General features: G+C 60.5%; 2 protein-coding genes across 3 annotated transcripts in view; one reads left to right on the forward strand and one right to left on the reverse strand.

Moving 5' to 3' along the window:
- Positions 1-24,238, forward strand: LOC111150188 (phosphatidylserine synthase 2). 2 transcript variants are annotated; one of them, XM_022507590.1, is made up of 13 exons: positions 1-182; positions 8,146-8,247; positions 15,424-15,506; positions 19,096-19,163; positions 19,911-19,919; positions 20,674-20,847; positions 21,355-21,405; positions 21,633-21,746; positions 21,842-21,960; positions 22,418-22,532; positions 22,606-22,751; positions 22,852-23,037; positions 23,187-24,238. In XM_022507590.1, exons 1-13 carry the CDS (start codon positions 1-3, stop codon positions 23,344-23,346), a joined length of 1,509 nt encoding a protein of 502 aa, XP_022363298.1. In that variant the 3' UTR covers positions 23,347-24,238. The 2 variants fall into 2 exon arrangements, with proteins under 2 accessions (XP_022363298.1, XP_022363299.1); XM_022507591.1 differs by lacking the exon at positions 19,911-19,919 and having other exon boundaries at positions 20,713-20,847.
- LOC111150189 (ribonuclease/angiogenin inhibitor 1) overlaps positions 24,190-24,449 on the reverse strand; it is a 6,335-nt gene continuing 6,075 nt past the window's right edge. Inside the window, exon 10 of the mRNA XM_022507592.1 lies at positions 24,190-24,389. Within this exon, the coding sequence (XP_022363300.1) occupies positions 24,302-24,389 (88 nt within the window). The 3' untranslated portion in view covers positions 24,190-24,301. The remainder of the gene's footprint in view (positions 24,390-24,449) is intronic.

Genomic DNA, 24,449 nt, shown 5'->3' on the forward strand with positions numbered 1-24,449 from the left:
ATGCGGAGGGGCGAGCGCAGAGGCGCCGGGGGCCCGCGGCCGGGGTCCCCGGTGCCCGCGGGCAAGGCCTCGCTGGAGGAGCCGCCGGACGGGGCGGCCGCGGGCGGAGCGAGCGGGCGGGGCGCGGGCCGCCGCAGCACGGAGTCCGAGGTCTACGACGACGGCACCAACACCTTCTTCTGGTGAGCGGCGGGGCTCGGCGGAGGGGCCGTCGGGGTCGCGCGGGCGCCTGGGGCTGGGGGCGACGGCCGCCCCGAGGCCCCGGGACGGCCCCCGCGCAGCCCCGCCGCGGCCGGCCCCCGCCGCCGCTCCAGCGCGCGGGTCGGGCCCTCGCCCCTGCTCCCGGGCCACCCGGCTGCAGAGTCCCCCTGGGCCCGCCGTCCGGAGCGCCTTTCTCTGGCGTCTGCTGCTCTCCTGGATGACATGGTCTCCGCTCGCCCAGGCACGTAGCAGTGACCGTCACCAGCACGGGCACCTGCCCCCGTGCCGGGACCTGGGCGGGTGTTGGTCACCCACGGCTTCGGTCTCCTGTCGGTTGCCGCTTGCGGAACCAGCCCTTCGACCCCCGCGCGGCTCAGTCCAGGCCACGCCTCAGGGTCAGGCTGTCCCCCAGGCTGCCTCCATGGGCGTCAGAAGGGAGGGGCCCCCGCGAGCAGCGCCCGCCCTTCCAGAGCCTGTGTTGGAAGACGTGGCGCTCTTGCTTTATGCCGAGTCGGGTCAGAGGGCTCTGACCTTGGGGTAGACCTTCACCTGTTGGAGCCTTTCTTTCCTCCTTAGCAGGAGAGATGAACCCCGTGTCCTAGAAGGCAGGCTTGCTGAGGGCTGGCGTTCAGGTTGCCGCCCTGGATGCTCAGTTCCTGTCCAGCTAAACAGCAGAGTGCCGGCATTTCAGACCTGGGGTCGGCCCTGGGGCGACAGAGGCACAGGTGTGACCACAGCTGCGAGGGGGCTGCCACCTGGAAGCACCAGCTGCGGGATTGTTGCAGAAGATCCGGGCAGGGGAGTAAATGTTTGAGGGGAAGGCGCTGCTCCAGGCTGGAAACCGTGCAGGACATGCCCCTGGGGCTGAGGGGATGTCCTGGCTTTTATCAGAGTCGGGAGACATGCAGGAAGGGGGTGTTCATGGGAGAGCAGCCCTGCGTCTGGATGAAATTGGGGCCTAACCTGTGGGTGCCAGCAGCTGCTGCACCAGGATGGCTACCAGCTTTGCCTCAGGGCCATCATGCTTTCAGGTGGCCATGGAGCCAGTGGGAGGGAGAGAGGGGCAGCGTGCCCCGTCAAGGGACTTGTGGTGGCCCCTGAGTGCCCAGAGCACTCATGGACCCTGCTGGGCCAGCCGCGTGCAGGTCAGGCCTCTCCACCAGCACGTCCCCTTCCGACGGTGGAGGGCAGGCACCATCCTGAAACGCACTGGCTGTGCTTGCTTCCTGTTTCTGATTGATTGACATATTGGGGGGGCCCACCTGGGTGTCAGGTGCTGTTCTGCGGGTTTCAGCAGAGACCTGAGCCAGGAGCTGGGATTCTGGCCTGACCCTGGGGCTCTGGAAGGCACAGAGTGTCCTGGCTGCAGGGATGCTGAGGTTGCAGCACCAGAGGAAGCCAGGGAGCCGTCGCCTCAGCCGTGCCATGAAAGACGTGTGCTGACGGCTTTAGAAGCACAGACTGGCACCCCCCCCCCCCGCAAGTCCTGTCCACGAGAGACTTGGTCAGTTGGACACACAGTCGCCTGCTGTAGCTGAGCTTACCTGCGAGGAGGGCTGGTAGGGACCACGAAGGCTTTCCAGGAGGGAAGGGGACAGGGCTGGCCGGTTTCAGGTGCCTGCCCGGCGGGTCTCCCGGTGAAAGGCTCATGCCTCCCCACCACAGGTGTGACGGGTGCCGTGTGCTGTGCCCTGCGGTCTGGGTCTGTGCTTGTCCCCGGGGCACCCCAGGCCTCCCCTCACCTGGGTAGGGAAAGGAGCTTCACATTTCCTCGAGGCAGCAGACCGGGTGCCTGCTTGGTGAGGTCTACTCATTCTTACCTGCAGAGCTTAGCCACTTGCTACCTTCTGAACCCCCTCTCACTGGCTTGCTGTGTTAGGGTTTAAAAACTTTCATTTTGTGTTTTAGAGAATTTTAATAATGAATAATAATGAATGTTATAAAAAATTCATATAAAGACTAAAAGTATGTTTTTGTAGAAATGATTTTGTGTTGCAGAATTGCTCAAAGGAACTTCTGTATGATTCAAAACCTTGTTTATAGGGTTTTCACAAAATATGCCCCATGCTGGTGGTTGCACTGGGCCGTGGGGGACTCTGGGTATCTCTGTTACCACTTGTTAGCCACAGGGTATGTAATTAGGGTTCAGGGCTCGCCTGTGCCTTGGAGCTTGAAGCTGGGCTCCCAGAAACCAGGCCCAAGGGATGGGGCATAAGGACTGCTGGGGTCTTAAGTGGGAAGGACACTGCTTCTCCTCCCAGTGGTGGTCTCCAGCATGGAGCCTCTGGGCGCCATGTAGGACACACACTTAGAGGAACAGCACAAAGACGGGCTAGCTCATTTTCTGAAGATGGTTTAGGAGACCCCTGGAGACTTGTTGTCCTGAAGAGATGCCCCCGGGCTTGCCACCTGGAGACGGAAGTTGGGTGTTGCTCCTGGGTTAGCACCCTTCCTAACCAGCTCCTAAGGCAGGAGGGGGAGATGGTTGCGATGTTCTGGGAGTGCATGCGTCTTAGCCACCGGGCCTTGGGCGAGCACTCCTAGTGACCCCAGGACCCTGCTGTCTGCAGTAGGTCGTATGGTAGCTGCAAGAGCATGTGGAGGTGTGTGAACGCCCACGTTCCAAAGACGCCTTTCTCAGTCCTGGTGGGGCAGGGGTTTGCCAGCTTTGCGCACATCTGGGAGGCTTGGCTCTGCAGCTGATGCCTTTTCGGTCATGTTGGTCAGCAGGCCAGGAGGGTCGCTGCCATGACCGCAGATAGCTCTTGCATGCCTGGGGCAAGCCCTCTGGCCTTGGCTTTTCCCAGCTGAGGCTTCCTTGTGCTCTCAGTGTGCTGGCCACACCTTCCTGTTCCTCTCATGGGTTTAGCCGGCCTGCCTCTCTGCCTACTTGGCATGATGAGTGTGGTCAGCTCTAGGGACTGACATCTGGGTATTTTCCACTCACAGTGGCAGGGAGCCAGCTGTCCTCACACCCTCACCATGCTGAGTGACTGGAGAGTCACAGGACTTATGGCCACTCTTGTCCTCTGCCTGGAACACAGGACCCAAACCTCCCCTGAGTTATCTATTACCCACTGCACCAAAGGAGGCATCTGGGAGGGCCGGGGAGGTCTGCCTGTAGAGTGCTGGGTGCTGTCCAGAGCAGCCCCTCTATCCCACATGTGGAAATGGTACTGTGTGCAAGGCAAGGGAGACATTTTGGGCTTTGTTTTTGTTCTTACCAGGCTTATAGGGTAACGTTTTCATTTTCTGCACCAAACTTGCAAGCGTGTATTTCTATTCTCATTTCGAAGATGGGGGAATTAAACTTAAAAGACGAAGAGAGTTACTCAACACTGCACGTGTGCTGAGCTGCAAGCCTGGTAGTAAAGTCCACGCTTTCCTGCTGTGTCCCATCGCCTCCCACGGAAGAGTGTCACAGTGGGGAACGTAAGCTTTACACTGAAAGTCAAAGGAAAGTACAGGCCGTGGATTGAGCAATGGTCTGACCATTAGAATTAACAGAGTTCTGTCCCCCCTGGCTGCTGTCCTGGGACTTCCCTTTGTTGCCGCAAGTTGCCTGTTGAAAGCGCTTTGTCAGGGGTAGAGGTCTGACCACGCAGACACTACCTGGTCTCCGTGACAGCAGGTAATCTGCACCTGCGATTCTGCCCGCAAAGAACTGGGCCGGGGGACCTGGGGGGCTCGGTCGGTTAACCCTTCTGCTCAGGTTGTGATCCTGGGGTCCTGGGATCGAGCCCCACGTTGGGCTCCTTGCTCAGTGGGGAGCCTGCTTCTCCCTCTGCCTGCTGCTCTCCCTGCTTGTGCACACGCGTTTTCTCTCTCTCTCTCTCTCTGTAATAAAATCTTTAAAAATATTTAAGAACAGAAGGACTGGGCTGATAATGTTTCTTCATCGAGGTGCTGTAATAATGTGTTGCCAGTGCTTGGAGAACTACAAATACGGTACCTGTTAAACATCACTGTTGGTCAATACGGTATATTTATAAAGTGATTCAACAAAAATTTTTTTTTTTATCAAGAAGGCAACTTTATTATTTTCCCACCTGTAACCATCAGCCTGTCTCTGTGATTTTGGCTTTTCTGTTTTGTTTTGAGAGCGCGCACACGCGTGCAGGCTGGTGGGTGGGGGGCAGAGGGAGAGAGGATCTTGAGCAGGTGCCATGCCTGCCATGGAGCCTGCCGCGAGGCTCAGTCGCACCACCCCACGACTGTGACCGGAGCCGAAATCCAGAGTTGGACCCCCAGCCAGCCAAGCCCCCCGGGCACCTCTGTGAGTTTGGGGTTTGTGTTTAGATCCCGCAGGTAAGAGAGATGACACAGTGTTTTCTTTCTTACCTCACCTGACACAATGTCCTCAGGTGCCGCCTGTGTTGCACAGGTCAAGATTTCTTCTGTTTGTGGCTGAGTGACACTCCATCGTAGAAACACACGTTTGCTTCATCCGTTCATCGGCAGACGGGCGCTTGGGCCGCTGCCGTATCTTGGCTGCTGTAAATAATGCTGCAGTAACATCGGGTACAGACATCTTTTCAACTTGGTGCTTTTGTTTCCTCCCGATACCCAGTAGTGGAATTACTGGGTCTTACAGTAATTTCATTTAACTTCTGAGGACCCTCCCCGCTGTGTTCCCGCGCAGCTGCCCCAGCTTGTGCCCCACGCACAGGGACGAGGGCCCCCCGCGTCCGCGCCGACGCCTGGCGCTTCCCGACTCACTCGTTTCGGCCGTTCTGACGGGCGTCACGCGGCGTCTCCTCAGGGTTTCAGTTCGTTTTTTCCTGACGCTGAGTGAGGTGGAGCATCTCTTCCTGTCTCTGGGCCATCGGGGTGTCTTCTTTGGAAAAGTGTCTGTTCATGTCTTCTGCCCATTTCTTAATTGGATTGGTTTTTTGCTGTTGAGTTTGGTGAGTTCCTCAGGTATTTTTGATATGAGCTCCTTATCAGATACGTGATTTGCAACTATTTTCTCCCTTTCACTAGGTTGCCTTTCCATTTTGTCAATGATTTCCTTTGCTGTACAGAGGAGGGGAGCTTTTTTTTTTTAAAAGATTTTATTTATTTATTTGACAGATCACAAGCAGGCAGAGAGGCAGGCAGAGAGAGAGGAGGAAGCAGGCTCCCTGCTGAGCAGAGAGGCCGATGCGGGGCTCGATCCCAGGACCCTGGGATCACGACCTGAGCCAAAGGCAGAGGCTTTAACCCACTGAGCCACCCAGGCGCCCCGAAGAGGGGAGCTTTTTAAAGATGGATTTTATAATTTAATAATAAAGATTTTGCTTTCTAGTAGCACTTGATTTTAGCAGTTCTGAAGTCTGAGACTGTGGTGCCCTGTCCTCTTCCCCTGGCTTCTTGACTGTCTGCCTCCCTCCTATCTCGGATGGGACAGAGGAGGTCCTACTGATTCCTAATGTGCTCTGCAGGGCCACGGGTGACTGCCTGAATGACAGTGTGACCATTGATCCCAAGGGACAAATAGTTGTTTTTATTTTTCAGATAATCCTTGTGGAGGATGGAAAGATGTATGACCAGAGCTGCCCCCATCAGGGCATGTGTTTTAGCCCAGAGAAACTAGGAAGATGACTGCTTGTGCAAAGTGATATGAAAGAAACCTGGTTTTAAGACCCAGGACAGGGGCACCTGGGTGGCTTAGTCACTTAAGTGTCTAACTCTTGATTTCAGCTCAAGTCTTAATCTCAGGGTTGTGAGTTCAAGCCCTATGTTGAACTCCACATGGAGCCTCCATTAAAAAAAAAAAAAAAAAAGACTGGGACAAAAGGCTTTCACATTTTAATTTTAGCTTCTCTGCCCCAGAGAGGCAGTCCTGGCGGGACACCCACAGGGGTGCCTCTTGTATGCGGTGCCAGCACCAGGAAGGGTGGCAGGTGCCCGAGGGACGGTGGGGGATCGCCCGGCAATCTTTATTTTAAAGATTTATTTATTGGACAGAGAGAGCAATCAAGCAAGCAGAGAGGCAGGCAGAGAGAGGGGGAAGCAGGCTCCCTGCTCAGCAGAGAACCCAATGCGGGGCTCGATCCCAGGACCCTGAGATAAGGACCTGAGCCGAAGGCAGAGGCTTAACCCACTGAGCCACCCAGGCGCCCCTAAATAAAACCTAAAAAGAAAGAAAGAAATATGCACCGGTTGGAGAAACCCGTTGTTTCTTGGAACTGCTGCGGTTGGGAACTGGGCCCCAGAGGGTTCTTACTCCCTGCAGATGTCTGGGTCACGCCTTCTCAGAGGTGTGTGGGATCGGCCTTCTGCTCGTGGCTCTCCCAGCATACTTCCTGGATCCTGACTTTGTCCCAGAAATGGTCAATGCATAACAGTTTAGAGATCTGTATTTACTCTGTTTTGTAAGTTCCTGCAGTAAATCTGGCTTCACAGGGCCACCTCCTTGGCAGATCTGTGGGCTTCTCTGCAGGTGTCTGTGGCTGCTGCTGTGGGCCGGGCGCGGAGTGCAGCCCCAGCACAGCCTCTGGTCTTGGGAGAGCGCCACATCAGCAGGGTCACGTGGTGCGTAAGGTCTGAGACACCCCCCCCCCCGTCCCCGCGGCCGCATGGTGCCACGCATGGGACAGCCTCCCGTGTTCGGTGGTGGTTTTAGGTCATTTGTGTTTAGGTATTGATGTGTTCAGGTCTGCCATTTTATTCCTTGTCCCTGTTTCTGCTCCCCTGCCCCTCTCCCGCCCGTGGCTGGTCGTGTCTCTGCCTCCGCAGACAGACATGTTGGTTTTGATTAGGTCTCCAGTGTGTCCTCCTGGGCTTCCACGGTCCCTGCCACCCGGCCCTGCCGCATCGGGTCATGCGGACCCATTCAGCCCCTCGCCTTCCGCTGCGGGCCCCGCACACGGGGTTACGGGGGCTGCTTTCAGCAGGTAGACACGTTCTGAAGAAGTGCTGAGGAGGACAGTCTGTTTCACCAGACCTTTACCATTTTGTTGCCGTGTGTTCCTTCCCGGTGGGCTGGCTTCTTTCTGTCTGAGGATCGGGTGAGCGGGCCTCCCAGAGCCGGCCTCCTTCCCTCCCTCCAGCCTCCGTGTTCCTGCTCAGACAGTGGTCAGCCCGTTCCTGAAGGGCGTTCCTGCTGGATGCGGACTCCTCCTGGGTTGGAAGCACCCCCATGCCATGATGTGTGCAGGATTGTCTTGGTGCGAGCTACTCACCCGGCAGCCCGGGGACCTGACTGCTCGTGGACCCTGCTCCCAGGGGAGCCGCACCCCCAGCTGCCAGCCCCGCCGCCTCCTTCCAGAGTGGGGGTGGCCGGAAGGGGCCAAGCCTGTGTCTCTGCCAGATCATCGTGGTCTTTTTTTTTTTTTTTCCTTTTTTAAGATTTTATTTATGTGAGAGCAAGAAAGAGCACAGAGGGGGTGGGAGAGGGGGGACGCAGGCTCCCTGCTGAGCAGAGAGCTCGACGCCACTCGGTGCCGGGCGATGCAGGGCTCCGACCGAGACCCTGAGATCATGACCTGAGTTGAAGGCAGAGGCTTAACCAGCTGAGCCCCCCGGGCGCCCCCTGCCAGGTCTTCTGAGTAAATGGTACTGCTGGGCACACTCACCTCCTCACTTGGGTGCTGGTGTCCCTTTCTCTCACCTCTCTGTTTCGCGGGCTGTCCTCTGGAATCTCTCGGATGTGGTAATTTCATGAATCCTGAGGCCCGTCTCTCTGGCTCCGTGAAAACCGCCCTGTTTCCCTGCTACCCGGTCCCTGAGCCACGGACAGCCGCCGGAGACGCACCTCCCGCCTCCGACCCCGCGGCCTTGAGCGCCCACTGGGCCGTTTGCGCTCCCGACAGCGTGGGGCTCTTCCCACTCCACGGCGGGGTGACGGAGCCAACACAGACCCACGAGGCGCTGGCGCTAGTGACTCGCTGGGGTTTCCGAGCGTGGGCGTGGGGGCTGCGCCCCGTGCTCTGACGCGCCCTCCGTGCGCTTGCGTTCCAGGCGGGCCCACACCCTCTCTGTGCTCTTCATCCTCACCTGCGCGCTCGGCTACGTGACTCTGCTGGAGGAGACACCTCGGGACACGGCCTACAACACCAAGAGGTAAGCAGGCCCCTGGAGTGGTTGGGCGCGGAGGCTGGCTGGGCTCCCAGCCCCCCACCGCTGTGTGTGCCCGAAGCGTCTCTCCCGGGCTGCCTCCTGAGCTGTGTGGCTTTTTAGCCCCATTTCCACATGTCCAGGACCTTCGGGGGCGCCATCCTTCATGCGCCCTGCAGCCTGTGCGGGATTCCCACGAGCAACGACAGGAGTGTGCTGGGACAGCACGAGGGAAGGAGCCCAGAAAGCTCTCCGGTTCTGACGGGAGGGACGGTTTCCCTACACACCTCCGAAGCGATGTTCTGGACACCTGCGTGTCCTGCAGTTCAGCTTGGTCCTGCAAGACTGTCCTCCTTCCCCCACTTCCGGGCCAGGCACAAGTCGGGGCTGACACCTGGGCTTCTGACCAAGTGGCTATAAATCCGAGGTTCCTGTGACTTCTTGGTTCTAGTCATTCGCCAGAGCAGCTCACAGAACTCAGGGAAACATTTCACTTACTAGATCCCCAGCTGGTTACAAAAGGATCCAAGTCAGGAACAGCCCAACAGACATGCCCAGGGTGAGGTCTGGGGAAACGTTCGAGGTCCTGCCAGGCAAACCCCTCTCCCCGGGTCTCCACGTGTTCCCCATCCCGAAGTTTTTAAAACCTTGTCCTTGGGGCTTTATGGAGGCTTCATTACTTAGCCACGGACTGGCTAACTCACTGGCCTGTGGCGATGGAACCCAGTCTTCAGCCCCGCTGCCAACCCCGGAGGTCACAGGGGGGCTGGAACCAGCCCTCTGATCCCTTGGTTGGCTCTCCTGGCTGCCAGCCCCCTCCTTAGATGAGAAGCCACCTCGTTAACATAACAAGAGACACCTCTATCCTTTCAGAAATGCCAAGGGTTTTAGGGTTGTGTGCCAGAAACCAGGATGGAGAAATATGTATTTCTTCATATAAATCACAATGCCGCGGAGCCCGTGAGTTTGGGTGTCTGGGGGGACCCGGATGGTGGTGGCGGCCCAGGGAGGCTGTCTCCCTTCAGTCCCATTCTTGAGATTTGTTGATGCAGACGGTGTTTTGGACGATGCCATCCCGAGGTCAGGAAGTGGGCAGGCTGCCCTTTCACTGTTATCCCCAGACACAGACGAGCTGCTGGACTGTGTTCTTTGCCAGAATGTCCTGGGCTCTGTGGCACCTTTCAGAAGTGTGTGAGGGACATGAGCTGGCATTCGAGCTGACTGCTGTGGGGTTTCTGTACTGGACGGACTCCTCAGGCCATGAAGCCCCCAGCACTCCTCTGAGCCGCTTGCTCTGGTGGGACGGGGGCAGCAGGGAGGAACAGAGGCAGAGCGCGGTGCTGGGAGATCGCTGGTCAGGTGGTGGGGGCGTGTGCAGTGCGGATGCTCTCGTCCGCCTGAGAGTGTGGCGTGAATCCTGGCCCGAGCTCCCTGGGTGTCTCGCCTGCTAGGACACAAGGTGTCCCTGTCAGCAGTGTGCCTGGTGGCCCGTGCGCACGTGCTTCAGAGCCCTCATCCAGTCCCCTGGGCCGCAGCCCGACACGGTGGGGGCTCTGCTCCTCTGTGCTCGTCTGTCTTCCCTTGTCGTCAGCGCAAGGTGCCCTGGCTGCCAGTTGCACGGTCCGGACCGCAGGAGGTCCTCCCGCGTCCCCCACGCCATCGGCCGGGCAGCCGAGCGAGGTCTTCCTCTTTCTCCCGAGCGCTGAGCGTCAGCCTCCAGGTCTAATGCGCCTGCACAGGCACTGCCCGTCATTTGGTGCCCCGCCAACTGGGGGGCGCCAGTCGGTGCTGCGGGCGTGGGCAAGGGAGTCCAGAAGTAGGAGAGGGAGCTTGGCCCCCTTGTGGCCTGAGGCTGCTCTCACTGTGGGGGTTCCTGCCCAGGGGGCCCCGAGCCCAGGGGTGCAGGGGACACTAAGGCCACGTTGGCTTAGTGGGTGTTTCCAGTAGGCTGTGGCCCTCTCTGAATTGGTTGCCAGCACTGGTATCTGCAGGGCACACGGGGGCAGGGGGGACCAGCAAGCAAGATATGGTCCCATCTGAGGAGTCCCCTGTGCTGTGACGTTAGGCCAGCGATGAGCAGCTCCAGACGGGCGTTGCCACAGGTTGGAGTGCACCCCTGGCAACAGTGGGCCCACACGGGGCATTCTGGGAAGGCCCTCCAAGGGTGCGGCGTCGGTGCTTCCTCACCAGATGCCTGCCAGGAAGCCCCGCCAGCCTGGACCCCGGGGTTAAGGGGCCGTGTGGGCTGTGTCTGGGCAGCAGCCATGGACCCATGTGGGCACGTCCCACCTCTGCCCCTCACACCTGCTCCCTGTCCTGAGCTGCTGCTGCCCATGGCGGGGGTGGGGGTCCCCACCCTGACAGCCCCTGTGCCATTTCACTGAAGGGGACACCTCGAGGGGGTTGGGAAGTGGACACTTGTCTGCTCGGGGCACTGGAAATCTGCATAGCGCACAGTCCCTGTCCCTCTTGGCCTTGTCTAGTGACAGAGAAGAACCACCCTCCCAGCCCCATACTTCTGCAGGCAGCCTGGAACCTACCTGGCTGGTCCCTGGAAGCCTCCATTGCCCTGGTGATCTCCTGCCCCTTCTTCGCACATCTGTGGCTCCGCTGCTTCCAGGGCAGTTTTCATGGGTGTGTGGGTGGTTCCCCCCGGCAGCCCCCGGGCTGGCCCCTTCCTATCACGTCAGAGCTTTTAAAGCCTCCAGACTTAGGTTTCACGTAAAGAAAGTGCTTCCGAAAATTACGTTTATCGTTTAAAAAAAAAAAAGTCTACGTCTACATTATTTAAAGTGTAGAAAATCGGCTTGTTTTCCTTAAGTTCTCCATTTCAGCTTGTGGGTCACTGTTCTTTTTATGGATCTAACAAACTCTGTTATTTTGGGGCAGTAGGTTTTTTCTTCCAAAGTCAGCTCGATCGACCCCGTACCGACACAACACGTGTCTCGAGCGTGCAGCTCAGTGGGTTTCCACAGGTGCATGCGTCTGTGCAGATCCGGCCCTCCAGACCCGCCGTCTGCCCCGTAGGTTCGTGCACACGAGTCGCCCTGCCTGCGCAGCGTGGCTGGTTTCTTCCGTGTGGCCCGGTGGCCTCGTGATGCCCGTGCTCGGTGCCTGTCAGTGGTCGGTCTGGTTCGCTGCTGGGGAGTGTCCGCTGTGTGGATGGGCCACGGTTCCTTGATTGACTTAACCACGGGTGACATTGGGGATGTTTACGTACACATGTGAGCATATATGTACCGATGCGCAAGTAAGCTATCACATGTAGAACGGGAATGTATTTGCGTATTTATGGTGCGCAGGAAATACAACATACTCGTACGCTGAAGAGGAGCAGAGCTGGCCAGATGACCCTGCCCGGCCAGCGTGGTGGTGGCAGAGCCGTCGGGGGTCCAGACCCATGCAAGTATGGTCACCTCGTGGGGGGCAGAGGAGAAAGTCTTTCCAGCCAACGGAGCTGGGACGGCTGTTCGTATGCACAAAAGGAAGCTACATGCAGAATTTACACTTTTCACCATCATTGAAAAGATTATCGACCTAAATGTAAAATAAGAAACTATAAAACTTTTCAGAAGAAAACAGTAGAAAATCTGGTGACCGACCTGGGGTTTGGTGGTGACTTTTTAGGTACGACACCAGAAGTTTGACAGTCCCTTGTAGAACTAAATTTATTCTTACCACGAGGTCCAGTCATTGGAATCCCAGGTACTTACCCAAATGAAATGAAAACTCGCGTCCACAACAACGCCTGCACATCGGTGTGACAGGAGACTCATTCCTAAGCGCCCAAACTTGGACGCATCCAGCATGCCTTTGAGTAGGTGAACGGATAAACAAAAACAGGGACGTCCAGACCATGAAATATTACTAAGCAGCAAAAAGAAATGAGCTGTGAGGCCATTGTTAAATAACAAAATTCAACCGAGTAAACGTAAAGGTCCAGTTGGCTTTACTGAGCGGCTCGTGGTGGATGGCATCCCGTCCAGCACGACAAGGAGCTCCGCCAAGCCGCAGAAGAGGAAAGGTTTGTAAAGACAGAATGGCACTGCAGGAAATGAGCAGAGGAGGGGGCGGAAGGGGTCTGCGGGGCTGACCGTTGGCCTAGCGCCAGCTGGCTGACTCCATGCTGACTGCTTGGAGGTCATGTTCCTGGGGTAAAGACACACTTCAGGCGGGTGCTAGGTCTCTGGTTTGCCGACTGGGGCTCAGCCCAAGTGACTTTGTTTTGGGCCTGCTGTCTCCTTTTTAACACTACGGAGACGGAGGGTGAAACTCAGATGCGTCTTACAAAGTGAAAGAAGCCGTGTGGAAAGGCCACGTACTGTGTGATGTTCCGTGGTGACTTCTGGCAAAGGTGCTGCCATGTGGTGTCTAGGGCAGTAGGGGTCCGTGGACGGAGCATGGAGTTGAAGGGGTGTTTCAGGTGCTCTGTGCGGTGCTGTAATGGTAGCCGTGGGACCCTCTGCATTGGGCAACACGATGAGCAAACCTAATGGATGCAAATTAGAGAAAAGGAAGGAAGCCAGGACGTCGGGGACCCCAGGGCACAGCCGACGGTGCAAGGCTCTGTGGCATCACACCCACGTGAGGCCACCCCAGCGACGGGGCTGGAGTCTGCATGGCTCCAGGCAAAGCACATGCACACGAGCCCTGGGCTCTCCGGGACGTAGGCGCTTCCCGCAGGGGTCTGACCAGCTGTGCCGCTGCTGCACGCACCCTCTGGGGTGAGGGACCGAGTTAGTGGCCGGCGCAGGCTGGGGACTTGGGGTGTCCCTGTGGAGTAGGGGCGACAGTGAGTCGGAGGGAGAACGGTCCAGGAGATGACGGCTGGGAGCTGGAGGCACCGGCCTAAGGTGGACCCCGAGGGTCACACAGGGACACGGTTCAATCCGAGTACGTGCACGGTCGACACACGCGGCTCTGTCCGTCCGCCAAGGGGCCCAGAAGCTACGACGCCCCAGTGGCGACAAGCACACCGGCCCCCGGAACTCGGTTCCCCAGACCGTCCTCCAGCGAGGGAACCAGGGCTCCCGGACAAGAGGTTGATTCCAGGCCTAGGGAAGGGGAGGCCAAGCCAGGTCTGGAGGGTCGTCTAGCGCCAGCCAAGAAGAGCTCAGAAAAAACAGAATCCCATAAAGATGGGGTTATGTCAAAGCTCTGATACAGGAGAAAACTGAAAGTCCTCACAGTGGCCAAAGTGGGAACAATTTGAGCAACAAAGTTTATAAAGTCGCATCACAGCATAATTCAAGGTATGAAATACACACCCCCAGGTCCGCGCTGATACAAATGGTCAAGTGAGGGAGAAGAGACAAGTCACCCCGCAGATGACCTCCAGCTAGATTAGGAGCTCCTCGCCAAGGAGTGGGGGCTCAGCCCCGCAGCCCTTGTGTGCAGGTTGTGCCGAGGGACCCTCCCAAGAGCAGAGCAGGGAGGGCAGCTGACAGCGCACCCCAGCCAGGGGATGTCAGAGCATGCTAGTATGAGATGATCTTACTCCCAAAACCTGTAATCCTAATCGAGTCACAGGGAGCAGCGGACAGCTCTGATGGGGACACCCGACAGAAACCTGACCAGTCCTCTTCAAAACTGTCCAGGTCTTCCAAAACGAAAGTCTGAGGCGCTGTCACCACCCAGAAGGGCTGAAGAGACAGGATGACGGAATGTCATGGGCGTCCTGGGTAGGATCCTGGGGCAGAAAAGGGGCTTTATTTATTTTTATGAGTTTGTTTTATTTATTTGTCAGATAGAGCACAAACAGGGGGAGCAGCAGGCAGAGAGAGAAGCAGGCTCCCCCCCAAGCAAGGAGCCCGATGTGGGACTCGATCCCAGGACCCTGGGATCATGACCCAGCCCTAAGGCAGCTGCTCAACCACTGAGCCTCCTGCGTGCCCCAGGAAGGGGGCTTCAGACAAACAGGAAATCTGAAAACCCACAGACTGCAGTTAACGCACCGGCACGGACTGGTTAACTGGGACAGGCGTCTGTACTGATGGAAGGTGCCGCCCGGCACCGCTGGGGCACAGGTGCCCGAACATTCCGGCTCTCTCAGTCTGTCCTCACTGTGAGCCCTCTGCGGGTCACCCATGGCTGCAAAGCCATCTCTGGATCGTGCTGGAAGGGGCCTCTCCGGGGGCTCGAGGGGGTCGCCCTGGGAGAGCGGCTGAGTGGGGGTCTTTGTGCTCCTCCCGCAGCCCGTGTGGACCTCACCTCCCCCAACCCCCAGACGGACCAGTGTGCGTCTTTGGGCAGTTGCATGCCTACGGGCCCTCTGTATGGGTTCCTGTGATGGGGACACGGAGTGGCTGGTGTCCTTCTGTCCCTCTGCGCCTCCTACAGTCCAAAGGCCAGCAGCCGTGGGAGCCGGGACTGACCGGGAGACTGGTCCGGAGACTCAGGGTCCCCTGGGCGGAAGCAGCACAGCCACAGCGGCACATGGCCGGCATGATCAGACCTCATCCTGGTCCTCCACCCCGCCCTTGGCCCTGGTGTGGGGACAGGCAGGCGTGCACAGGACTGCCGGGGTTTCCTGTGGGGCCCGGCTTCGCCTGTGCCTGCCCTAGGCTCTGTCTGAGTGCCCTTCGAGGGCAGAGGGAGACGAGGTGTTTCAGGCTGACGCCTTTGGCCTCCTGTGGGGTCTCATGATGTGCTTGCGTCGGAGCCCAACAGCCCACCTGGAGGCAGCAGGCGTGTGTGTCTTTGCCGAGAGAGGGCCGGCTGTGGGGAGAGCCAGCCCTACAGCAGCCCCAGCCCCTCTGCTGGGCGGGGCGGCCGTGAGCACTGCTGCGTGTGTGTCTGCGACCCTGGTGACCGTACGTGCACGTGGTGCTCCCATAGGCTGCAACGGCAGTGAGCTGGGTCCCGGCTCTGTGGGGCAGGACGCGGCCTTCCTCTGGGGCCTGGCTGGCTGCGCACACGTCGTAGGGGTTCTCTAGGTGGGAAGCCTGCAGCGTGGTGGGGTGCCACGTCGCAGCCTGTGTCAGGCCCGGCCCCCCATCGAGGCCCTTCTCCGGAGGGCGTTGCTGCCTCTGGGTGGCATGTGGGCTCTGGAGGCCACAGTGTCGCCCTCCCTGCTGCCCGCCCCCTGGACCCCGTACTCCAAGGCCTCCTCCTGGCCCGCCCCCCGGGGTCACTCCCGCCTGGGAGACGCGCACTGAGGGGCTGTCTGTTCTTTATTTGCAGAGGTATTGTGGCCAGTATTTTGGTTTTCTTATGTTTTGGAGTCACACAAGCTAAAGACGGGCCGTTTTCCAGACCTCATCCAGGTAACTTGTCCTTTCTTTGTCCGCGTGTGCCCACATAACACTTCTGTCCCGAGCAGTCTCTCCGCGTCCGTGCTGCCAGGTGCGAGTGTCCTGTCCTCCTTCCCAGCCCCTCCCGGCCAGCCAGGGCACGCTGCCGTCCCCTCAGGAGGGTGAGGGCTGGGTTCCTCTCGCCTCGGCCCCTTCTCCCACCCTCTGCTCCTCACCCTGTCCTGCCGTTGTCCTTGTCCTCCTCTTCCCCTTCCCCCCACTCTGTCTCAGGTGGCTTCTTCTGCACAGTAAGGTGCCCCAGGACTGGCTGTGGGGTCGGTGTGGCCCTGAGCTGGTGGGCCTGCCATTGAGGGGCTTGCCGCATGGGATCGGCAACGAGTCCTCCTGTCTCTCACCCCGACCCCCAAGTTAAGGGAGGTGTTCTAACAAGCCCTTGAGCCTTGGAGCTGCAGACCGTTGCTTCTGCTGCCCCTGGTCCTGCCCCCAGCCCTGACCCCATATCCCATCCCCCATTCTGCCCTCCTGTCGTGCCACCCCCCCCCCACTCTGCCCCTGGTCTTGCCCTGAATCCTACCCCCTTATCCTCTCCCCTGCCCTGCCCCCCATCCTGTTCCTGCTCCCCTTTCCTTTCCCCCTGTCCTGTTCCCACTGTCTCATCCCTGGTCCTGCCCTGACCCAGTTCTGCCCCCACTGTCCTATCCCTGGTCCTGTGCCCCTCTGTCCAGTCCCCAGTTCTCCTTTCCCCCATCCTGCCCCTGGTCCTGTCCTGAATCCTGTCCCCCTGTCCTGCCCCCACTGTCCTGTCTCTGGTCCTGCCCCCAGCCCAAGCTCTCTAGGGGCCCAGCCTCATTGAGGGGCTGCCTCTAAGGGCAGGGCGTGGTGAGTCTTCCTGAAGTCTTAAGGCTGAGTAACATGTTTCTGTGTTAATACGGGTTGGTATTCATTGTGGAATATTTGAAAAATAAAAAAACTATTTTTAAATAGAAACAAAAATCAGCCACAGAAAGTAGCCACTGTTATGTTTTAATGTGTTTTTGGGAGTAGACACACATACACAGCTTAGAAAGTGGGACCCTCTTTGGTGTGGTTTTCTATCATTTCTTCCCCACTTCAGCTTAGCACAGACGTCTCCTTGGTGATTCTGTGTTTGGCAGCGGGACGTTCATGGCTGCTTGTCCGGCCAGCATCTGGCGTGTGACGGTGTGAGCCCAGGCCCGCAGCATCGTGTGCTCCAGCGTTTAGAAAGCTGTAGTGAATTTCTGCGTCTGTGGGTGGGTCTGATCGGTCGTTTAACGCCAGGCCCTGGGAGTGGAAGCCGCAGGCTGGCGGGGGGTGCGCCCTGGAAGCCCGTGGTGGAACCAACCCCACAGAAGTGGTCGGTGGGCGCTGCGGCCATGAGCCGGGCCCGTGTGGCCTGCTGCTCTGCCTCCTCAGTGTCTGCTGGGTGACACCACCTGGTGCCTGCCTATGGGTCACCCAGCGCCCCAGCTTCCCACTGGCTCCGTCACCAGCCTCTGAAGGCTCTGAACTCCCAGCCAGGACAGTGGAGAAGCGAGAGAACGGTTTAAAAGCCACCAAAAGTCAGAGCAAAAGTCCAGGTGCGATGAGTGCCTACTGGACCGGGTAGAGTCAGTGCTTCCAGGCGTGGCAGGTCCCTCGGGGGGCGCTGGGCCGTGCTGGGGGCCGGACAGCTGCTTGGCCTCTAGACTCCTGGGGCACCGTGTGCTCTGTCCAGTCGGGGTGCCAGCCACCCTCGTCTGCAAGGCTCCCCTGTGGTCTCCGTGGGCTGCGTGAGGGCCACCCCAGCCCCTGCCCTCGGAAAGCCGTCTCCCAGCTTGTGTTCTGAGCTCGGCTGTACCTTCCTTTCAGTTTGGAGGCGCCATGTAAACGGGTTCCCTGCCAGTTGTGGTTTGACGACTGTGGGAGCCCGTTCGGGAGCCCCTTCTCCCCTAGTGTTGGCAGGAGGACCAGGTGGCGGGAGTCCTGTCGGCCGTGTGTGCAGCTGTGGGGAACCTGCCCGGCAGGGTGTGCGGGTGTGGGCGCTGCAGGACCCCCTGGAGGTGGGGGGAGGAGCGGGCTGGCTGGACGCGCTGCTAAGGAAGAGAGTAAGCCGGCCGGTGGGTCAGGGGCTCCAGGGAAAGCAGCCTCAGAGTCTCCCGGGAGCTCCAGGGAGAGCTCACGTGGCATGTGGGAGGCGCGGCGCTGGCCAGGTGTTTGAGGGTGGGTGGGCGGATCTGGGCCCTGGGGGGCTCTACAAGAGGAGGGTGACTGGCAGTGGGCAATGGCTGGCCCCTGACTGGGGGCAGTGGGCGGGGAGAAGACAAATTCAGTGTCGGAGGGTCCACAGGAAGGTGCCTTCGCACAGTGGCGGGGTGAGCGCTCTGGGGAAGGTGGCCTGAGTCACTTTCCAAAGGCCCTTTTAGGTCCTGCTGTAGCCCTTGACCAGGGACAACTTGCCAAGCTTCTCCCAGACCCGAGGGCCACAAGGGCAGCGTGTCACGTCCACTCTTGATCCCGTGCCCCAGAATTCCTTCAGCAAACCGTCCCAAGAACTGACCGCCTTTCTGCTTCCGCCCACACCAGCCTGGGCGCTCCTGGGTCTTGGGGCTGTTTCCCCAGCAAGCAGATGAGGCACAGGCCCCGAGTGCTGGGCAGGCCAGAGCCCGGTGAGCACCTCCGCACTGGGCTGCCCTGCGCCCGCAGCGTGGAGGCCAGGCCAGGCCTCTCCCACCTTGGCAAGCACCAGCCTTTTTATTCAAGGGGAGTGAGTTTTTCAAAGCAAACTGTTAGGTTTTTTTTTAAACAGTGGTAGTAAGCAAAGGGAAAGTAGCTATCTTAGGCCTTTATCAGACAGGGTTATCAAGATTTCCGGAAGGTGAAAGTTAGCACGTTGGTCCTGGAATAACTCCCTCTCCTTTTCACCGCTTGCTGGTGAGAAACCGCTTTCCGCATGAGCTCCGGGAACCCGGCGCTGGAGAGACGGGGTCCGGACTGTGCAGAGGCTCCAGAGGGACAGTTTCTTTCTTCTCCGTCCTGTGGCAGTTTGGCCGGCCCCTGACAAGCCAGCGGGACACACGCGTGTGTTTGCGGGCAGCCGAGCGAGGGGCCGCCTCTGTCGCGTCACATTTCGTTTCTTTCTGGGGTGAGCACATGTGCGCTCTGGCCCTCCAGCAGCTGGGAAGGACACCACCCCGGGGACGGGTCGTCCCTCCCAAATGCAGGCGTTTCCCCAGACAGGCTGCCACAGCCAGGTGCGGTCTACCCCGGGGATCCAGTGGGGCTCACGTCAGAAACCCTGTCGGTGGGACCCCTCCCGCAGACACCGGAGGGGAACCGCGTCCTGCCCATGTGGGAGAAACTGCGTCCTGGGCCGTGGGTTTTCTTAACTCGATAAATGGCATCAGCAGAAGGTTACTGCGTACTCGCTGAGCGACAGGTCCGCAGCTGACTGGAAGCATGGCCGGCGGGGGCGGGGGGGGGGGCGGCGGGTAGCGCCGCCCCAGGACCGGGGCCACCGGGAGGGTGGGGAGGAGGCCGGGCGTGGGCGGTGCTCTCTGGGCTGCGGGGCCCCACCTGACGCCCGCGCCCCGCGTCTCCGCAGCGTACTGGAGGTTCTGGCTGTGCGTCAGCGTGGTCTACGAGCTGTTCCTCATCTTCATACTCTTCCAGGTAAGTGGCTTCTCTGTCGGATGGGGTGGCCCGTCCGCCCGTCCACAGCTTCCGCTGGAAGCGAGGCTGGACCCCCGGAGGAGTGGGCAGAGGCTGCGGGGGTTGCCGTCTGGGCGTACCGTGTGCTCAGAGGGAGGTTGGAAACCCCTCGCCCTGTGAACCTTGGGTCAGGACTGAGCGCTGGTGTCTGTCGTTCCTGTTCCTCGCTGGTTCGGTCCGGTGTCTGCTGCGAAGGTGACCTCGGTCTGCGAAGTCCGTTCTGCACAGCCTTGGAGCTGTCAGTGGCACTCGTCCCTGCTCCGGGTGTGGTCCCATTTTCCTCTTCAGTACCGTTACTGAGCGTGTTTGTCACCCCACACAGAGGACCCTGCCATAGCTTGGGTCACCCGTCCCTGCATCCCCCAGAGCCACTGACCCACCTGCTCCCCCTCCAACCCTGGGGCCCCTGAAGGGCGTCTGGGTCCCGTGCATCCTTCTGCTGAGTGGGGTGGCCAGCGACATCGGCGCCATTGCTAGAGCGGGGCTGTCGGCGATGGGCTCTCGTGGGCGCAACTGTGGGCCTGTGAGTCGTGCACACGTCACCTCTAAGGAGCAGCTGGACAGCCCCCAGTCCCCCTGCACTCGTCAGGATCTGTATTGTGGCCGCTGTTGGCGGTGTGTGGAGACTCCTGCTTCTGTTTGCATTTCAGGAGTGACTCCGTGGCGGGCTAAGCTTCCAGAGGCTTCTCAGCTCTTGTCCGGGTTCAGTGCCCACCAGCCTGGGCTCCTGCTGACCTGCTGTCCTGACAGGGACACAGCAGTGTCCAGCCTCACATCCCATGGTTTCTGAAACCGCATGGGGGTGATTTCAGTTGTCGGTGATGTCATGGTCTGAGAGTCATTTCCAGAGACCCCAAGCGGGGAATAGGGTCCATTGCAGGACAAGGCAGTGCACCTGGGTAGCACAGGGGGGCCGTGGTCACATGACATCATGCAGGTCTGTGTCCTCTGCCCCCTCCCTCACCCTCCTCCCTGCTTCTTCCCTACCTTGGCTGGTACTTGGGGCAGGAGCGGGGGGACAGGGTCCTGACCGTGGGCATCCTGGGATCCCTCCCTGTGGACTGAAGGCCCCAGCTGGTGGCCAGAGAGGGCCTGAGGAAGGGGAAGGTCTGGGCCTGCAGGTGGGGCAGCCTCTGACCCTGCAACCCCGGAGTCTCCTTAGCGCTAAGGCCAGAAGGAGCGATTTGCTGGTGTAGGCGCCCGTGTCTGGGAAAGCTGTCCTGGTGCGCTGCTTCCGCGAAGGACATGGAGAGGGCAGGCGGCAAGACCGGTGACCCAGCTGTGTCCCCACGTGAGGGGAGTGGGGCATCACCTCGCACGTGGACCCCCCCAGTCTGCCCAACCCTGTGTTGGGGGGCCGGCGGCAGAGGCGGTGTTTGCCTCCCCTCAGTGGAGGTGTTTTCCACACGCCCCGAGCCATAGACGTGGCTCGAGGTTTCAGGAGTTAGCCGGGTGCTCCCGTGGCCACCAGCAGCATCTGGCCCCACTAACCAGGGTGCTGGCCTTGCAGACTGTCCAGGACGGCCGCCAGTTTCTGAAGTACGTGGACCCTAGGCTGGGGGTCCCACTGCCCGAGAGGGACTACGGGGGAAACTGCCTCATCTATGACCCACACAACGAGAGCGACCCCTTCCACAACGTCTGGGTATGGGTGGGCCCAGGAGCCCAGTGCTCAGCAGGTGCCCGGGTATTGCTGACCTGTCCTGGATGTTTCTAGAACCCCAGTCATTCTGCAGATCAGACGGGGTGGGGGTGGCATGGGCCCTGGCAGGCGCTGGCCTCCCTCCTGCTAGACCCGGGGCTCCCTTTAGCTCAGCCCATTTGGAGGAGGGTTAGGGGACCCCGGGGGTCGTGCAGCCCACATGTGGGGCACCGACCCAGCTCACCAGGGCCCGGGTCCCTGCCATCCAGCCTGAACACGTAGTCTCGGCCCAGCCGCGTACTCCCCTGGGGACCCCACTGACGAGGGCACCGGCTCTCCTCGGTGGTCAGGGCATGCTGACTGCGCGTGCACAGGACCGCGGCTTTGTCCCTCGGGTCCAGCCGGTGCTGCTTGGAAAGGCTGAGACTGTCCCAGCAGCCATGGATGTGGGTGGGAGCGAGAGACGGGGGGCTGTGGGCTGCACCTGAGTTAGGTGTCCTGCCGCTACAGGACAAGCTGGATGGCTTTGTGCCGGCACACTTCCTTGGCTGGTACCTGAAGGTAAGATGACCTCGACAGGGGGACACCCTGGGCCTGCCTTGTGCTCCAAGCCCATTTCCCAGATGTGCACTGACGTTCCGGGTGCCGGAGCACGATGGGTGAGGGCCTGGGGGCTGTGGCCCCGACCTGTGCTGGTTCTTGGCGCCAGCAGTGTCTTGCCCCACCCGGGAGGGCGCTGGGGGTGTCCCCCTGGCGGGCCTGGTCTGACGCTCTGCCGCGGCCCGCAGACCCTGATGATCCGTGACTGGTGGATGTGCACCATCGTGAGCGTCATGTTCGAGTTCCTCGAGTACAGCCTGGAGCACCAGCTGCCCAACTTCAGCGAGTGCTGGTGGGACCACGTAGGTGCCGGCAGATGCCTGGGGCGGGGGTGCTGGGGTGCAGAGGCCCTCGGGTGGGCGGGGCACTCACCTGCCCTCCTGGCTCCTGCCCCCAGTGGATCATGGACGTGCTGGTCTGCAACGGGCTGGGCATCTACTGTGGCATGAAGACACTCGAGTGGCTGTCTCTGAAGACGTACAAGTGGCAGGGCCTCTGGAACATTCCGACCTACAAGTGCGTCTCCTGAGCAGCCGCCCTGCTCCCTGGGGGCCAGGGCGTCCCCGTGGGGTCTGGAGGTGACGCCAGTGCCTTTGGGGGGGGCAGTGGACCAGGATTCTGCCCGCTTCCTCTGCTCACCAGATCCGCCCCCCAGGGCCCTGGTGGTGGCCAGGAAGTGGGCCTGTAGTCAGCTGCCCTTCGTGCCCCCGGGGCTGCCCTCCGTGCCCCCGGGGCTGCCCTCCTTACCTGATCCTCACGGGCACTTGGTCCTGTTTACTTTGGGATTGGAAGCAGCAGTCTGGGAACAGACCCGGCGGGGCGCTGGGGAGCGGGAGTCTCCCCACCCATCCGTCATGGGGCCCGGGGCAGCAGGTGGGGGCACAGGGAGTGAGCAGCCACTGGGCTCCAAGCACCCGGCGTGGCTGCCTGGAGGACAGAGGCTCCGTGGGGTGACGGGGCCCTGTGCTCCCAGGGGCAAGATGAAGAGGATCGCCTTCCAGTTCACGCCCTACAGCTGGGTCCGCTTCGAGTGGAAGCCGGCCTCCAGCCTGCGCCGCTGGCTCGCCGTGTGCGGCATCATCCTGGTGGTAAGGCCGGCCTGTGTCACGCGCGCGCCTGCTGGGCAGCCCGGCTTGCCACCCACCCTCCCGTGTCTCCCAGTTTCTGTTGGCAGAACTGAACACGTTCTACCTGAAGTTCGTGCTGTGGCTGCCCCCGGAGCACTCCCTCGTCCTCCTGCGGCTGGTGTTCTTCGTGAACGTGGGCGGCGTGGCCATGCGGGAGATCTACGACTTCATGGATGACCCGTGAGGGCCCGGGGCGGGTGGGGCAGGCCTAGGCCCCCTCAGCGTTGCTGCCCCTGGGGCCCAGCCGCAGCGCCCTCAGCCGAGCGCCCTCCTCCCGCAGGAAGCCCCATAAGAAGCTGGGCCAGCAGGCCTGGCTGGTGGCGGCCATCACGGCCACGGAGCTGCTCATCGTCGTCAAGTACGACCCGCACACGCTCACGCTGTCCCTGCCCTTCTACATCTCGCAGTGCTGGACGCTCGGCTCCGTGCTCGTGCTCACCTGGACCGTCTGGCGCTTCTTCTTGCGGTAAGGGCATGGGCCGTCTCCCGGGCCGGGTCAGCCGGCATCTGGGTCATGGGGTCCCTCCCTGCGACTCTGGGAGCGTCCCTGTGAGGGGCAGCTTCTCAGGACCTCCGTGGGCCGGCTGGCAGTGACCCGGCTCCCGCTGTCCCCAGGGACATCACCCTGAGATATAAGGAGACGCGGCGGCAGCAGCAGCAGAGCAGGGGCGACCAGAGCACGGCCATGAGCCATGTGGATGGACACCGGCCTGGGCCCGAAGACCCCCCGGGGCCCACGGAGCCGGAGAGCGAGGGGGTGCCGGCCCCAGACTGATGCCGCTCCCGGCCACCGGCCACCGGGAGCCCCTCGGCCCATGGGGTCATACCCGCCTTTTTCCCGTGCGCACTGTGGGGCCCTGCGGGGTGGGGCAGAAGGTGGCCTGTCCCAGATGTGCGCGTGTGTGGACACGGCGTGGAGGGGAGTGCGCACGTGGGCTGCGTGTTGCTGAGGCTGCTCTGGGGTGACGAGTGTGGCTGGGCTGGCCCTGGGCAGCGGTTTCCTCCCCCCCAGATCACAGGCATAGCTGTGCCTTTCTCTGCTCCCTGGGCCCTGGCCACTCTGAGGCCCTGGGAGCCCATGCCGGCCACCCCAAGGCCCCAGCTGCATCTCACCGGGAGTGTGGACACCCCGAGATGGCTGAGCAGGAGTAGGTCTGAGTAGGCAGCCCTAAGCGATCACCCAGGGAGGTTTCAAATGACCCCACAAACAGGTGGGTACAGGGCCAGAGGTCATGGGACTGGTCCCTCGAGGAACAGAGTCAGAGTCAAAGGCCCTGTGTCTGAGGTGGGAGGAGGGTGTGTGGGTCGTCTTCACGAGCAAACAGAACAAGCGCACCGGTGCCGGAGGACTGTGACCCTGTGTCATCCTCACCGGCCCCCAGCCTCAGCCCGGTCCTGCTCCCAACAAAGGGCTTGCCCAGGGTGACGGGGGAGCGGGCGGGCGGGGCCCCTACTGCATTTGTCTGTTCCGGTCAGAGGCCGTGCAGAGGGACGGCCAGGCTGGCGGGAGGGAGGCGGCCGTCCCAGGCACGTGTGCGTGCGCACTGCAGGACGACCCTGGTGGAAACACACTTATGACCCAGGCCTGGTGGGGGCCCCACAGAAAAGACAACACTCCTCCTGCCAAAAAAAAAGTGCTTTAATAAAGTGTCTAGAACTTTCTTGCATTAGTGAGCTGAGAACATCTCTTGGTTCAAAGCTAAGAGGCCCGCAGGAGGGCGCGGCCGGGCTCAGGAGATGATCCTCAGGCCGGGCTTGCGCTCCCCCAGGGCCTGCAGGCCGTCATCCGTCTCCTCTGACCAGTAGATGTCGTAGAGGCTGTGGACGCCAGAACTCGCGGTCAGGATCTTGTGGGGACTATGCCCCTCCAGCCTCCCC

Source organism: Enhydra lutris, unplaced genomic scaffold (genome assembly GCF_002288905.1).
Source record: "Enhydra lutris kenyoni isolate GAN:26980312 unplaced genomic scaffold, ASM228890v2 scaffoldscaffold22, whole genome shotgun sequence".
Classification (NCBI taxonomy): Eukaryota; Metazoa; Chordata; class Mammalia; order Carnivora; family Mustelidae; genus Enhydra; species Enhydra lutris.